General features: G+C 34.7%; 1 protein-coding gene across 1 annotated transcript in view; it reads right to left on the bottom strand.

Moving 5' to 3' along the window:
• The window catches only part of LOC137621405 (circumsporozoite protein-like), a 22,486-nt gene extending 8,110 nt beyond the window's left edge, over nucleotides 1-14,376 (bottom strand). The window contains exon 1 of the mRNA XM_068351703.1: nucleotides 14,272-14,376. Within this exon, the coding sequence (XP_068207804.1) occupies nucleotides 14,272-14,376 (105 nt within the window). The remainder of the gene's footprint in view (nucleotides 1-14,271) is intronic.
• Between the last annotated feature and the right edge of the window lie 624 nt (nucleotides 14,377-15,000).

The following is a 15,000-nucleotide window of genomic DNA, read 5'->3' as shown; positions in this document are numbered from 1 at the left end:
TTCGTAAAATTTGTCAACCTAAACCCCTATCTATCTATCTACTTCATATTCCAAAGGGTGGAGAAGAAGGGCTTTCCAAAATCACAGGAAACTGTTTCAGATCATGAAATCATACGAGAGTTGTCGTTCCTTCGAGTGACGAGTGACCCTCATCTTAATGACAAACCTGTCATGGCGCGCAGGCATTTACAGGAGAGATCAGAGGTAGGGGAATGTGTCGTCTCAAATCAAATTATCTCTTTGTTTTAATTCTCTGTACTTTATTGACTAATTTGAAAGGTATATCTGCCTGTTTAATTATGCATGCATCTTTCTTTTTCTGTATACATCTTCTGCCTCTTCTTCTTCTTTGTCTACATCTTTTCCCACTTCTATGTGGGGTCGATGTTTCTGGTCAGCTTTCTCCATCTACCTCTGTCCCACACCTCACCACCGGTTAATCCCTTTGATCGAAGGTCATTCTTGATACAGTCCATCCACCTTCGCTTTGGTCTCCCTCTCCTTCTCGTTCCTTGTACCTCCATTTCCATCACTCTCCTCCCAATATACTGTTCATCTCTTCTCATGACATGACCGTACCACTTCAATCTACTTCTGTATATGTCTATCTACCTAATACTGCATTTCATAATTTGACAGAGAATTAAATTTCTCTGTACTCTTCTGACTAATTTGACATTATATCTGCCTGTTTGACTATGAATTTATCTCTCTTTTTATGTATATATTTATCTATCTAATACTGCATTTCATAATTTGATATTGAATTAAATTTCTCTGTACACTACAGACTAATTTGACAGTACAATATGTCTGCCTGTTCACTACGTATGCATCTATCTTTTTATGTATACTTATATGTATCTAATACTGCATTTCATAATTTGACATTGAATTAAATTTCTCATTACTCTATTGATTAATTTTACAGTACAGTATGTCTGCCTGTTTCACTACGTATGCATCTATCTTTTTATGTATACTTATATGTATTTAATACTGCATTTCATAATTTGACCGAGAATTCTTATCTATCTATCTGGCTCTCTGCCACGAGTTAGAGGACAAAATGTTGGAAATCGGTATCAGCCACAGTGATAATTTCGTTTTTGTATTCCTTATAATAATAATAATAATAATAATAATAATAATAATAAAAATAATAATAATAATAATAATAATAATAATAATAATAATAATAATAAAGATTGAAACATAAAAGAAGATATTAAAAAGATGCTGTTTGAAGAGAATGCCATTCAGAGTCGATGTAGTAAGTATATCTAAGATTGTTGAACGTAGAGGATAGACGAGAAGCTGAGCTGAATGCATCAATGTAAGTTTCAGAATGCCAGTGGAGGTGGCTCTTGAAGATGTAAGGAGAATATTTAGAAGATTGAGAAATAGAAAGGCACCAAGAGTTCATGGAATTACAAATAAAAAGATGTTGTGGTACAAATGTGAAATTTTGAATGAGTGGCTGACCAAGATGAGTAATGTATGTCTGGATTAGGAAAGACATCAAAGATTGCAGTGATAATGCACACCAAAATAATGATAAAGGCATAATGTTACTTATGATACTAGAGAATGTTTATTGTAGAGTTGGGAATGAAAAGTGAGACTGAAAGAGGGATTCATAGAGATTGAGAAGGGATTAGAATATGTGTGGATTAAGCGTTTTGGTATGAAAGTTATGAAGAGAAGTTTGAAGGCAATAAGAAAAGAAGTACAGTAGGACACAGGAATTCCTGACACACCTCGCTTTGAGTAGATGCACCCTGTCACAACTTCACTGTGCGGCGAGTAACGAAGCAGATAACGTAAGAAGAGATGGCAGAGGTGGTGGGCGGGGCTAAACACAATAGCTCGCCATGCAGAAATGGTGTGAGAGGGTGCCTTTCCTCAGAGTGAGGTGTGCCATGAATTTCGTCGTCCAACTGTACGTGTTATACACGGATATGGTGAATAAAATATATACGGCTATGCAAGATACAACGTAAAGCTAAAGGAGAAAATTTGATGAGTCAATATATGTTATTGTATAAGGGAAGTAGGATGGATTGATATAAAGAGCAAGAGGAAAGGATGTCAGATATATGAATAAAGTTGTGAGATAAGAAAAGGGGTTGAGAATAGAGTTTGGGATGGCTGATGTTCCCAAATGATATAGCATCCGATCGGGTATAGTGAATAGAAACTGCAGAAACAGAAGAATGAATAAGTATTGCAATTGCAACAAAATGAAAGCTCAATGTGAGCAAGAGTTAGAATAAAGGGTAAATGAAAACACAAGGATCAGGAAATGAATATGGAATACTGGAATAATTGAAACAGTTGATTTATAGAGGGATTTTGGAGTAATTATTATTATTATTATTATTATTATTATTATTATTATTATTATTATTATCATTATTACTTGCTAAGCTACAATCCTAATTGGAAAAGCAGGATGTTATAAGCCCGAACGCTCCAACAGGAAAAATAGCCCGATGAGGAAAGGAAATAAGGAAACTACAAGAAAGGTAATTAACAATGAAATAGAATATTTTAAGAACAGTAACAGCATTAAAATAAATCTGTCATATATAAACTATAAACACTTAAAAAAACGAGAGGAAGAGAAATAAGATAGAACAGTGAAGGATGAAAATGGAATAAGAGAAGAGGCAAGTCCCAAAAATGGGCAAAGTAAGAAGGAAGCAGCGTGGGTGCTGAAGAATTGGAAAAAAACTGGAATATCTATGGAAACCAATGCTGGAACATATGAAGGGATTCTTGGGTTAAGTCTCCTTGAGGGAAGTGAGGTGTACATGCTGAATTGAAATGAAATAAAAGAGGCTGCAACAGGTGAGATGACTTACCTAAATAACAAATGAAGTGTGAGAAGTAAAATGGCGAGAAATGAGGACAAGGGAAAATTAGGTTAGCGTAGGTGAACGGATGGATCTGAGTGTTTAAGAACAGGTTGATAACGTGGATTATTATTATTATTATTATTATTATTAAAATAATCAAAAGAAGGAGATTAACAGCCCAATGAGCCCAAATCGACCCTTACAGAGACGGTCCAGTTAACATCGCGAAGAAAATTTTTTATTTATATTAATGTTAAATAAATGAATAAAACAAAACATACTAAATATAATGGATAAAAAGTTAAAAAAATAATGGGGAAAGAATGGAAGATAAGTTGGGCAAAGGAGCGAATAATTCAGACGCTTCAGGATAGATGTGGTGATGAAAAATGAGAATGTGCTGGAGAGATTTGTGCAAAATGAACTAAAAAGGAAATCAATGAACATCCAGGAAGTATAGAAGACTACAAGATAGAGATGAATGAATAGGTTTGTTAGGTAGCTTGACGTACTGCTGATGCACCCTCTGTGTAGATGTATGAATCGGATATCAACGAAGATTTTTCTCCATGGATTAGTCGACTACTCAGTAGTTATACCACTTGTAAGGAGAACTACTTACAGATTTAAAGGTAACTACTCATCAATGGCCGAAGCCAGTGATAATGATAATTCCTTATTTATCAAGACAATGCCCCAGAAGGACCATATATAGATATGATCAGCGACCAAGCCCCTTCTCCATCCAAGCTAGCACTACGGAGGGATAGGTTATGGCTGCTAATGGCTCAGCAGGTAGACCTATAGGCTCCCGAAAAGTCACAATTCTTACCTCACAAGGATGGTGAGGTTGCAGACACTACAAGAAATTATCGAGCTGAAGGGGCGTTTATAATAGGCCAACACATCCCTAAAACACTAGTGAATGATGATGATGATGATGAATAGAAATATTAATTATTTCCATTTTGTGATTTTTTTCCATTTTACGGTCAATAATTTATAATGAGCATAGATAAGAAACTTATAAAGATATTTCTAATATTTGTCATTTTGACAAGTCTCATTATTATTATTATTATTATTATTACTAGCCAAGCTACAACCCTAGCCAGAAAAGCAAGATACTATAAGCCCAAGGGCTCCAATAGGGAAAAATAGCCCAGTGAGGAAAGGAAATAAGGAAATAAATAAATGATGAGAATAAATTAACAATATATCATTCTAAATCTAGTAACAGCGTCAAAACAGATATGTCCTATATAAACTATTAACAACGTCAAAAACAGATACGTCATATATTAACCATAAAAAGACTCATGTCAGCCTGGTCAACATAAAAACATTTGCTCCAACTTTGAACTTTTGAAGTTCTACTAATTCAACTACCCGATTAGGAAGATAATTCCACAACTTGGTAACAGCTGGAATAAAACTTCTAGAATACTGTGTAGTATTGAGCCTCATGATGGAGAAGGCCTGGCTATTAGAATTAACTGCATGCCTAGTATTACGAACAGGATAGAATTGTCCAGGGAGATCTGAATGTAAAGAATGGTCAGAGTTATGAAAAATCTTATGCAACCTGCATAATGAACTAATTGAACGACGGTGCCAAAGATTAATATCTAGATCAGGAATAAGAAATTTAATAGACCGTAAGTTTCTGTCCAACAAATTAAGATAAGAATCAGCAGCTGAACACCAGACAGGAGAACAATACTCAATATGGGAATAAAGAGTCAAAATGGAAAATCCCGTCTAAGAGGATTTTCCAGTGTTTGAAAGGTGAAATAAAAAGTATTTTTTTTTTTCTAAAATCCAAAACTAGTTTCCTTTTCAGCATTACGGTGCAAAGATTATTTTTTTTATTGGGATCAATAAAAATATAATTAAAAAATTAGAATATATTGAAAATAGAAAAAAAAATAGTCAAAATTAAAAATCCCATCTAAGAAGATTTTCCAGTGTTTGAGGGTTGAAATACCATGTATTTTTTTTTTTTAAATCCAAGAGACTATTTTCCTATTCAGCCCAACTGTGCAAAGAAGAATTTTTTTTATTGAAATCAATGAAAAAATAATTAAAAAAACTAAAATATATTCAAAATGAAAGATATAAAAATAGTCATTATATTACCATAAGTGTTAAAAAGAACACTAATTGCAATATGACGTTGCATATTAGTAAAGCTATTTCGAATACCTGTTTTATAATATTTCAATTTAAATTATGCAAAGAAAAAAATATCTGTACTTTGGCAGCATATCCACTTATTGAAAGGATATAGCTACATCTTTTTTTTTCTTTTAAGCAAAGATGGAATAAAAGACGTAATAAAGAATCTATCCATTATCTCTTTGTGATGTGTAATAAACTCATCATCTCATTAACATGAGAATTTCCCCATAATTCAGAATTATCTTGAGTTAATAGTCATAATTATCAAATTGCCTCTTTGCATCTCCATTTAGAAGAAGAAGAAGAAGAAGAAGAAGAAGGGGGAAGAAGAAGAAGAAGAAGAAGAAGAAAATAGTGAATGCAGTCCAGATTTTATAATGCTCTTCCGTACTGTAAGGTATTCGTGGGAATCATCGCAGAGAGAGAGAGAGAGAGAGAGAGAGAGAGAGAGAGAGAGAGAGAGAGAGAGGTTTGAAATGGAAGAAATAAGGGAAAGCGGAGAAATTAATTAAGAACCAAAGGGGTAAGCGAGAAGGATGAGATTTAGACAAGGAGGAGGAAATGAAGAAGAAGAAGAAGAAGAAGAAGAAGAGAGAGAGAGAGAGAGAGAGAGAGAGAGAGAGAGAGAGAGAGAGAGAGAGAGAGAGAGAGAGAGAGATTGATTTATAGCCTCAAGTGAGATAAATGATGATAGCATCAGACACGAGAGAGAGAGAGAGAGAGAGAGAGAGAGAGAGAGAGAGGGAGAGAGAGAGAGAGAGAGAGAGAGAGAGAGAGGTGCATTCGCATTCACAGGGAAGGTGCAAGTTAGAGATCCTCCTTTTAATAAAGGCTTCATACAAGGCTGTACGATGATGGCATTTGCAATTATGATGACAAGGATTGCGCAGATCTCTGCTGCGTTAGCGTGTTTTTCGACCTTGACCTTGACCTTCGACTTAAACATGTATTAATTGGCGTGGATTTTCATACACTCAAATATGAATCCAGTTTGAAGTATATGTGACAACTATGTCCAAACTTATAGCTGATTATGTGAATTGGACAATTTGCTTGACCATAACTTTGACCTTTGACCTTGACCTTCCAAAATTTATTCATTTCCAGCTTTTTAGATAACAGTTAATCCCTGCAAGTTTCATTACTCTACCATTAAAATTGTGGCCAGGAAGCTGTTGACAAACAAACACACAAACAGGGGATAAAACATAACCTCCTTCCAACTTCGTTTGCGGAGGTAAGGAGAACAATTGAAAAGAGGATGGCAGGTACTGGTAAGATAAGGGGGACGACGGTAATAATGACAGCAATTACAGTATTACAGGGGCGAAGACAGCAATTCCAAAAATGATTTTACTGATAGCTGAGAAGATAGGGGAATTCCAGTTGTGTTATCATCCAGGAGATAACTATTTTCATGAAAATAGATAGATAAGATCAAATACAACAACCATGACTGTTTGATTACATCAATTACAATGGCGATTACATTTAAATAAGAACAATTACAAAGATGTGAAAACTCACAGTAATAGTCATTATGATCATCATCATCATCATCTCCTACGCCTCTTGACGCAAAAGGGCCTTTGTTAAATTTCGCCAGTCTTCTCTATCTTGAGCTTTTAAATCAATACTTCTCCATTCATTATTTCCTTCTTCATGTTTCATAGTCCTCAGCTATGTAAACCTGGTAGGCCTGGGTCTTCCAACTCTTCTGATGCCTTGTGGAGACCCGTTGAAAGTTTGACAGTAATAGTAAACGATATATATAAAGAAGTATCTGTAATATTAGTACCGGCGAAGTTACACACACACACACATATATATATATATATATATATATATATATATATATATATATATATATATATATTACAATTTATTAGTGATGTTTCTACAAATAAATTCAATTATCCTAGGATAATTGAATTTATTTGTAGAAACATCACTAATAAATTGTAATATATATATATATATATATATATATATATATATATTACAATTTATTAGTGATGTTTCTACAAATAAATTCAATTGTCCTAATTTAAAGACACTAAAAACTAATTCTACGCAGACGCGAAATAACTGTTTCATTAACCAAAGTGTAGTAAAACTTCTCAATGTTCAGTAAAAAATAGATTTAAATTACATATGTCGGTGGAATTACAGTTGATTTTATTATTCGTGATGCAATCTATAATGGTATATAACGTGTTAATTTACGAATAAGAAATTAATCTTTTAAAATTTCTCATTATTTCCTTCCTAAAGTTCGATGACAACTAGAGACGTTTCCAGCAAAAGATTGTCTAGATAGTCATTTACTACACACACACACACACACACACACACACACACACACACACACATATATATATATATATATATATATATATATATATATATATATATATATATATATATATATATATATAAATCCAAGACATTATTCCCAAGATTGTAAGCTAAAGTTGAACTTGTGAAGTTCTACCAATTCAACTACCTGATTAGGAAGATCATTCCACAACTTCGTCACAGCTGGAATAAAACTTCTAGGATACTGTGCAGTATTGAGCCCCATGATGGAGAAGACCTGACTATTAGAATTAACTACATGCCTATAATTACGAAAAGGATGGAATTGTCCATCAATGGGTGCCACTTATCTAAGAGATATTAGATATCGAATGATGATGATTGGGAGACGAAAGAATAGAAAGGAAAGGATTAAATTTCACGAACTCTATAGGATATTTAGTTCATAATGCAGTCACTAGTCAGCGCCACCCACACTATGTTGGTTTGGTGAGTGATCACACCAAAGTCTCCCACCATCATCAATCCGCTGTAGTCAGCGTGGTGATGAAAATAGCCCAATCCAAACATGAATAAGGGCATGTCTGAGGCCTTTGTCCTGCAGTGGGCTAAAAACTGCTGCATTTTTGTTGTTGTTGCTGTCACTAATAGGATATTATCAGTCAGGAATGACTGATTGAATACTGTAAGTGTAATAACTAGAGGGACACTCAGTAGAGCGAAGACCTTCGCCGTGGCAGCATATTTCTCGACCTTTTACTCGAGCTTGACCTTGATCTTTGACCTTATCAAATATTAATTGGCGTGGATTTTTATGCACTCAAATATGAACCAAGTTCGAAGTCTCTGTGGCAAGGATGTGCCAACTTATGGCTGATTACGTGAATTGAACATTTTGCTTGACCGTGACCTTGACCATCGAAAATTTTATCACTTCCAGCTTTTATCCCTGCAAGTTTCAATACTCTACAATTAAAATTGTGGCTAGGAATCTGTTCACAAACAAACAAACACACAAACATGGGCGAAAACATAACCTCCTTCCAACTTCGTTGGCGGAGGTAATAATCGACACTGACTAGCAATTAGTAATGAGGGATTGTCTGCAATTTAGACTGTCGATGCAAACACCATGGTCAGAGATCAAACGTAATTCCTAGCACAGATAATCTTCAACTGTCGTTAGAAAAATAGGAAATAAACATCATGACAAAAATTAAAGAGAAGATAATAAAAACTGGAGTTGAAATTCTTTTTTGTGAAAAGGCATAAATAAAACCAGGCGGTACAGATGTAACAGGCTTTAATTCATTGCGCCTGTTTTGATTCTCTTACTTCCTACCTTTATTTCCCCCAACAAAGACAAATGGAATTTATAATATATTCACACATTGTTCTGCTAACAGAATATCTCAGAAATGAAATTGCGATGTCTCCAAATTTTTTAAGAGAGTGCTTGTTATTTTAGAGATATTTCATTGCTCTGAAAAATTGATTCCTTTTACTGAATAGAATGTGAAAATTATGTTTAGTCTTGGTTAATCTCGTTAATAAGATAGGGCTTATATTGCAATCCCCCTTATATAATAGAGGGCAAGTGTCTGGATATATATATATATATATATATATATATATATATATATATATATACAGTATATATATATATATATATATATATATATATATATATCTCTCTCTCTCTCTCTCTCTCTCTCTCTCTCTCTCTCTCTCTCTCTCTCTCTCTCTCTCTCTCTCTCTCTCTCTATATATATATATATATATATATATATATATATATATATATATTCGGTAACACTCATCTCTCTCCATCCCTCAGTTAAGGGAGAGAAGGAGTAGCCATACACTGGTGCAAAGGGGGTACGTGTATATGTTTGTGCATATATATCTGAGTATTTAGCAGTCCTTTTCGTGGGTCGTCTTTACTGGTATACATATAAATCTGGCCGTGGATACTCGCTAATTGAACGGGAAATCAGCTCACTTTAATATTAACCCTTCCCTATACTTTGAGTTTACCCAATAGATGTGCCAATGATAACATACACCCACATGATGGAAACTACATTGGGATTATGTGACAACATAGCTGTTAGGTACTAAAAGAGTGGCGAGGTGAAAGTGAGGTTTATTCAACAGACGATGAGCTTATATACAAACAGTTGAGGGAAACAATGCCACAGAAATTCGAACAATATGAAAAATGTGATAGCAAGATTACCCAGTGATTTTATCGGTGAGGAAGCGTTGTAAACTTCATAGAAGCTGTCTGAGAAATGATCTGGCAATGATTTTTCCATTCTGAAAGCGTTCCAAACGTTGTAGAGGCTGTGCAGTAAGTACAAGTGGTGGTGTAACCTGTGAATTTAGCCTTCTAGAAGCGTTGTAAACCTTGCAGAGGCTGTGCAGGTTTTTCTATTATCAGTGATGGTGAGAGCTAGATAAAAAAAACAATAGCATTATAGTGTATGGGCGTGTATGAAGCGTTCGATGAAATTAATATACCGAAATAGGTATTGCCAAAATCACCTTCGACCACTCCACCAACGCTAAGTAAGGAAATGTTCGATGAGGGGTTGGTGTGTGTGTGTGTGTGTGTGTGTGTGCGTTTGCTCTTTCAAGTTGACGTCTTGGGGAGTTGAGCTTGTGTTCTTGAAAGTCAACTTACGTGATTAGGATAATGGGTCGAAACTAACTAGCGCAGGAATAAATAGACTTGATAGATAGGCGAGGGAAGGAGGACGACAATATATTGCATGGGTTAATTCGGCGTCTTCTCTTATATAAGTTTGTGCAATATTGTGTTTTGCCCTTAAGTATCTTGTTATAGTGTCTTTGATGATGCAATTGTTTGACCTTTCGTAATTTTGTATTGGATGAAAATCCTTTCAGTTTAACATCGAAAATATAATTTTGCCCGGAATACTTTTTTGATGTTACTGTTTTTGAAATCATTTATTGTTAATTTTTTCTCATCGTTTATTGATTTCTTTATTTCCTTTCCTTAGTGAGCTATTTTTCCCTGTTGGAGCCCTTGGGCTTATAACATCTTGCTTTTCCAACTAGGGTTGTAGCTATAATAATAATAATAATAATAATAATAATAATAAGCCACCTGCTGCACTATATGGGTAAATGTTGTTTATTTCTCTGGTTAAGGAATGGATTAGATATATGAATTTAAGCAAGAAGGGCCAGCGCTGGGGCCTAGGATGCCATTCAATACCACATGTACTGAGGGGTAAACCCAGCAAATGCAGTATGAAAGAAAAGTTAAGAGGCTATATGTACGATTCAATAAAGAAAACAGGAACGAGGTTTATATATATAAATATATATATATATATACATACATATATATATATATATATATATATACATATACTGTATATATATATATGTGTGTGCATATATATATATATATATATATATATATATATATATATATATATATATATATATATATATATATATATATATCTTTGCGGTAACATTGAGCTCTCCCCATCCCTCAGTTAAGGGAGAGAGGGAGTAGCCATACACTGGTGAGAAGGGGGTACGTGTACATGTGTGTGCATATATATATCTGAATATTTGGCCGTCCTTTTTGTGGGTCGTCTTTACTAGTATAGGCCTACATATAAATCTGGTCGTGGATACTCGCTAATTGAACGGGAAATCTGCTCACTTTAATATTAATAGTATTCTATACTATGAGTTTACTCAGTAGATGTACCAATGATAACATACACCCACATGATGGAAACTACATTGGGATTATGTGACAACATAGCTGTTAGGTACTAAAAGAGTGGCGAGGTGAAAGTGAGGTTTATTCAACAGAAAATGAGCTTATATACAAACAGTTGAGGGAAACAATGTCACAAAATTCGAACAATATGAAAAATGTGGTAGCAAGATTACCCAGTGATTTTATCTTAGAGGAAGCGTTGTAAACATTATAGTGGTTGTCTGAGAAATGATCTGGCAATGATTTTTTCATTCTGAAAGCGTTCAAAACGTTGTAGAGGCTGTGCATTAAGTACAAGTGGTGATGTAACCTGTGTTTTTAGCCTTCTAGAAGCGTTGTAAACCTTGCAGAGGCTGTGCAGATTTTTCTGTTATCAGTGCTGGTGAGAGCGAGAGATAAGTAAATAAAAATAGCATTACAGTGTATGAGCGAGTTTGAAACACTTTCAGTGAAATTAATATACCGAAATAGGTATTGCCAAAATCACCTTCGACCACTCCACCAACGCTAAGTAAGGAAATGTTCGATGAGGGGTTGGTGTGTGTGTGTGTGTGTGTGCGTTTGCTCTTTCAAGTTGACGTCTTGGGGAGTTGAGCTTGTGTTCTTGAAAGTCAACTTACGTGATTAGGATAATGGGTCGAAACTAACTAGTGCAGGAATAAATAGACTTGATAGATAGGCGAGCGAAGGAGGACGACAATATATTGCATGGGTTAATTCGGCGTCTTCTCTTATATAAGTTTGTGCAATATTATGTTTTACCCTTAATTATCTCGTTATAGTGTCTTTGATGATGCAATTGTTTGACCTTTCGTAATTTTGCATTGGATGAAAATCCTTTCAGTTTAACACCGAAAATATAATTTTTCCCAGAATATTTTTTTGATGTTACTGTTTTTTAAATAATTTATTTTTAATTTTTTCTCATTGTTTATTTATTTCTTTATTTCCTTTCCTTAGTGAGCTATTTTTCCCTGTTGGAGCCCTTGGGCTTATGGCATCTTGCTTTTCTAACTAGGGTTGTAGCTTGACAAGTAGTAATAATAATAATAATAATAATAATAATAATAATAATAATAATAATAATAATACAAGTTTATTTGCACCGTATGGGTAAATGTAGTGTATTTTTCTGGTTAAGGAATGGATTAAATATATGAAATTTGGCCCCTGGGGCCTGGAATGCCATTCAATACCACATGTACTGAAGGTTTAAACCCCGCAGATGCAGTAGGAAAGAAAAATTAAGAGGCTATATGTATGATTCAAGAAAGAAAATAGGAAGGAGGTTTATATATATATATATATATATATATATATATATGATAAATTTTTGCACATTTAATCGTGTTTTTCATATTTCAAATAAGCCATATATATTAATACATTAAAGTCTGGATTCTCTTAACGACCTCGGGATTAGAGCCCCAGGCGGAATCACCCAAAGACTATAGTATCAGACCGGCCGGGATTTGAACCCTGGTCCAGGATACCTGTATGCCAGTGACCATACCACTCATCCACGAAGAAAGATAAAAGTCAATGACAATTCTTCTGTACATATACCTGTCAAATTCAGGTTTTCTGTACTTAGAATTGAAATCAGCCCATCTTCACCATCGTAGCTAATTGGTAGGTTTGGGACTTGGCATTCGATTAATGATAAATTTTCTCACATTTAAACGTGTTTTTCATATTTCAAATAAGACATATATATCAATACATTAAAGTCTGGATTCTCTTAACGACCTCGGGATCAGAGCCCCAGGCGGAATCACCCAAAGACTATAGTATCAGACCGGCCGGGATTTGAACCCTGGTCCAGGATACCTGTATGCCAGTGACCATACCACTCAGCCACGAAGAAAGATAAAAGTCAATGACAAGGTCAAGGAATACATTTCAGAAAAAAAAAAATCGCGATAAAAAAGGAGTCTTGGCAAGTCAATCAAGAGGATACCAAGAGAGCTACATTGGCTTACCCCTATTATCTAGTTAATCCTATTTAATCCACGTTTAGGGTTGTGGCGGCCGAAGTGGTAATGTCCCTGACTGGTGATCGCCAGACTGGGGTTCAAGCCCCGCTCAAACTCGTTAGTTCGTTCGGTCGCTGCCACTTCACCATCCTTGTGAGCTAAGGATGGGGGGTTTGGGGGAGCCTATAGGTCTATCTGCTGAGTCATCAGCAGTCATTGCCTGACCCTCGTTGGTCATAGTTTTGGTGGAGAGGCGGCTTGGGCGCTGATCATATGTATATATGGTCAGTCTCTAGGGCATTGTCCCGCTTGATAGGGCAATGTCACTGTCCCTTGCCTGTGCCGTTCATGAGCGACCTTTAAGCCTTTAAAAGAATGGAACATCTTTAATGAGCTGCCAGTGGCCCTGCTCTTTTTGAAAATTTAGACGAGAGAAGCGAAACATAGAAACTTAAGTATTTTAAATAACAATCTAACGAGATAATTTGTCTTAAAATACACGTAGTTAAACTGAACAATTAAGCTTGGTGAGTAATTAGATAAATGAAGTATTTATCTAGTTATCTCTTCAATAAACTTATTATACAAATGATTAAGGTTGATTTTATTCACATACATTTCGGCTCCAACGAAAAGAAAAGAGTTAATCCCCCAAAAGACAGGAGATGTTTAGAGGTCGCTCATTAATGGCAGAGGCAAGGGACAGTGACATTGCCATAGCAAGCAGGACAATGCCCTAGAGACTGACCATATATTATATGATCAGCGCCTAAGCCTCCTCTCCACCCAAGCTAGGACCAGGGAGGGCCAGGCAGTGGCTGCTGATGACTCACCAGATAGACCTATAGGCTCCCCCAAAACCCCTAACCTTAGCTCACAAGGATGGTAAGGTTGCAGACACTAATGGCACTAACGAGTTTGAGCGGGACTCGATCCCTCGACTGGCGATCACCAGGCAGAGACGTTACCAATCAGGCCACAGCAATTATAAATACTATAATCTATAACCATTAACAACGAAAGACATAAATAAAAAAAAATCTTCTTATCTTCACCTACAAAAAAAAAATATGTAAATAGGAACTTTACATTTACGTAAAATGAATTAATAAAAGATTCTAAGGAGGACGAAACATCAAATCTTCTCAGGGACCCCTGGATTTACCTCCAGCGCCCTTTGACTTGTCCTGACAGATATGTCATACTTCTCCTTTAATTGCTGTCCTGTATCAACGAAGTACTGTGATTTGTTGTCAGAGATGTCACTCATCTTAGGTGTTCGACCTTCATTGTGTCTGGAATTTTGGGGTGTGCATTGTACTGAGTATGAACTTACATATGTACGCGAACAAACAAACGTACATATATATACATACATACACACACACACACATATATATATATATAAGTATATATCTAATATATATATATATATATATATATATATATATATATATATATATAAATATATATATATATATATATATATATATATATAAGTATATATCTAATGTTTATATTTATAATATTTACATATACATATATACAGTATATATATATATATACATATATATATATATATATATATATATATATATGTATATATATACGTATATATATACATATATATACAATGTTTATATATACACATGTATATACATATTATTATTATTATTATTATTATTATCATTATTATTATTATCATTATTAGCTAAGCTACAACTCTAGTTGGAAAAACAGGATTCTATAAGCCCAAGGTCTCCAATAGGGAAAAATAGCCCAGTGAAAAAAAAGGAATCAAGGTAATAAACACACTACAAGAGAGGTAATGAACAAATAAAATAAAATATCTTATGAACAGTAACAACATTCAAATAGATCTTTCATATATCAA

Source organism: Palaemon carinicauda, chromosome 28 (genome assembly GCF_036898095.1).
Source record: "Palaemon carinicauda isolate YSFRI2023 chromosome 28, ASM3689809v2, whole genome shotgun sequence".
In the NCBI taxonomy this organism is placed as follows: Eukaryota; Metazoa; Arthropoda; class Malacostraca; order Decapoda; family Palaemonidae; genus Palaemon; species Palaemon carinicauda.
The sequence above is the reverse complement of the archived record's forward strand: the minus strand, read 5'-3'. Positions and strand labels throughout refer to the sequence as shown.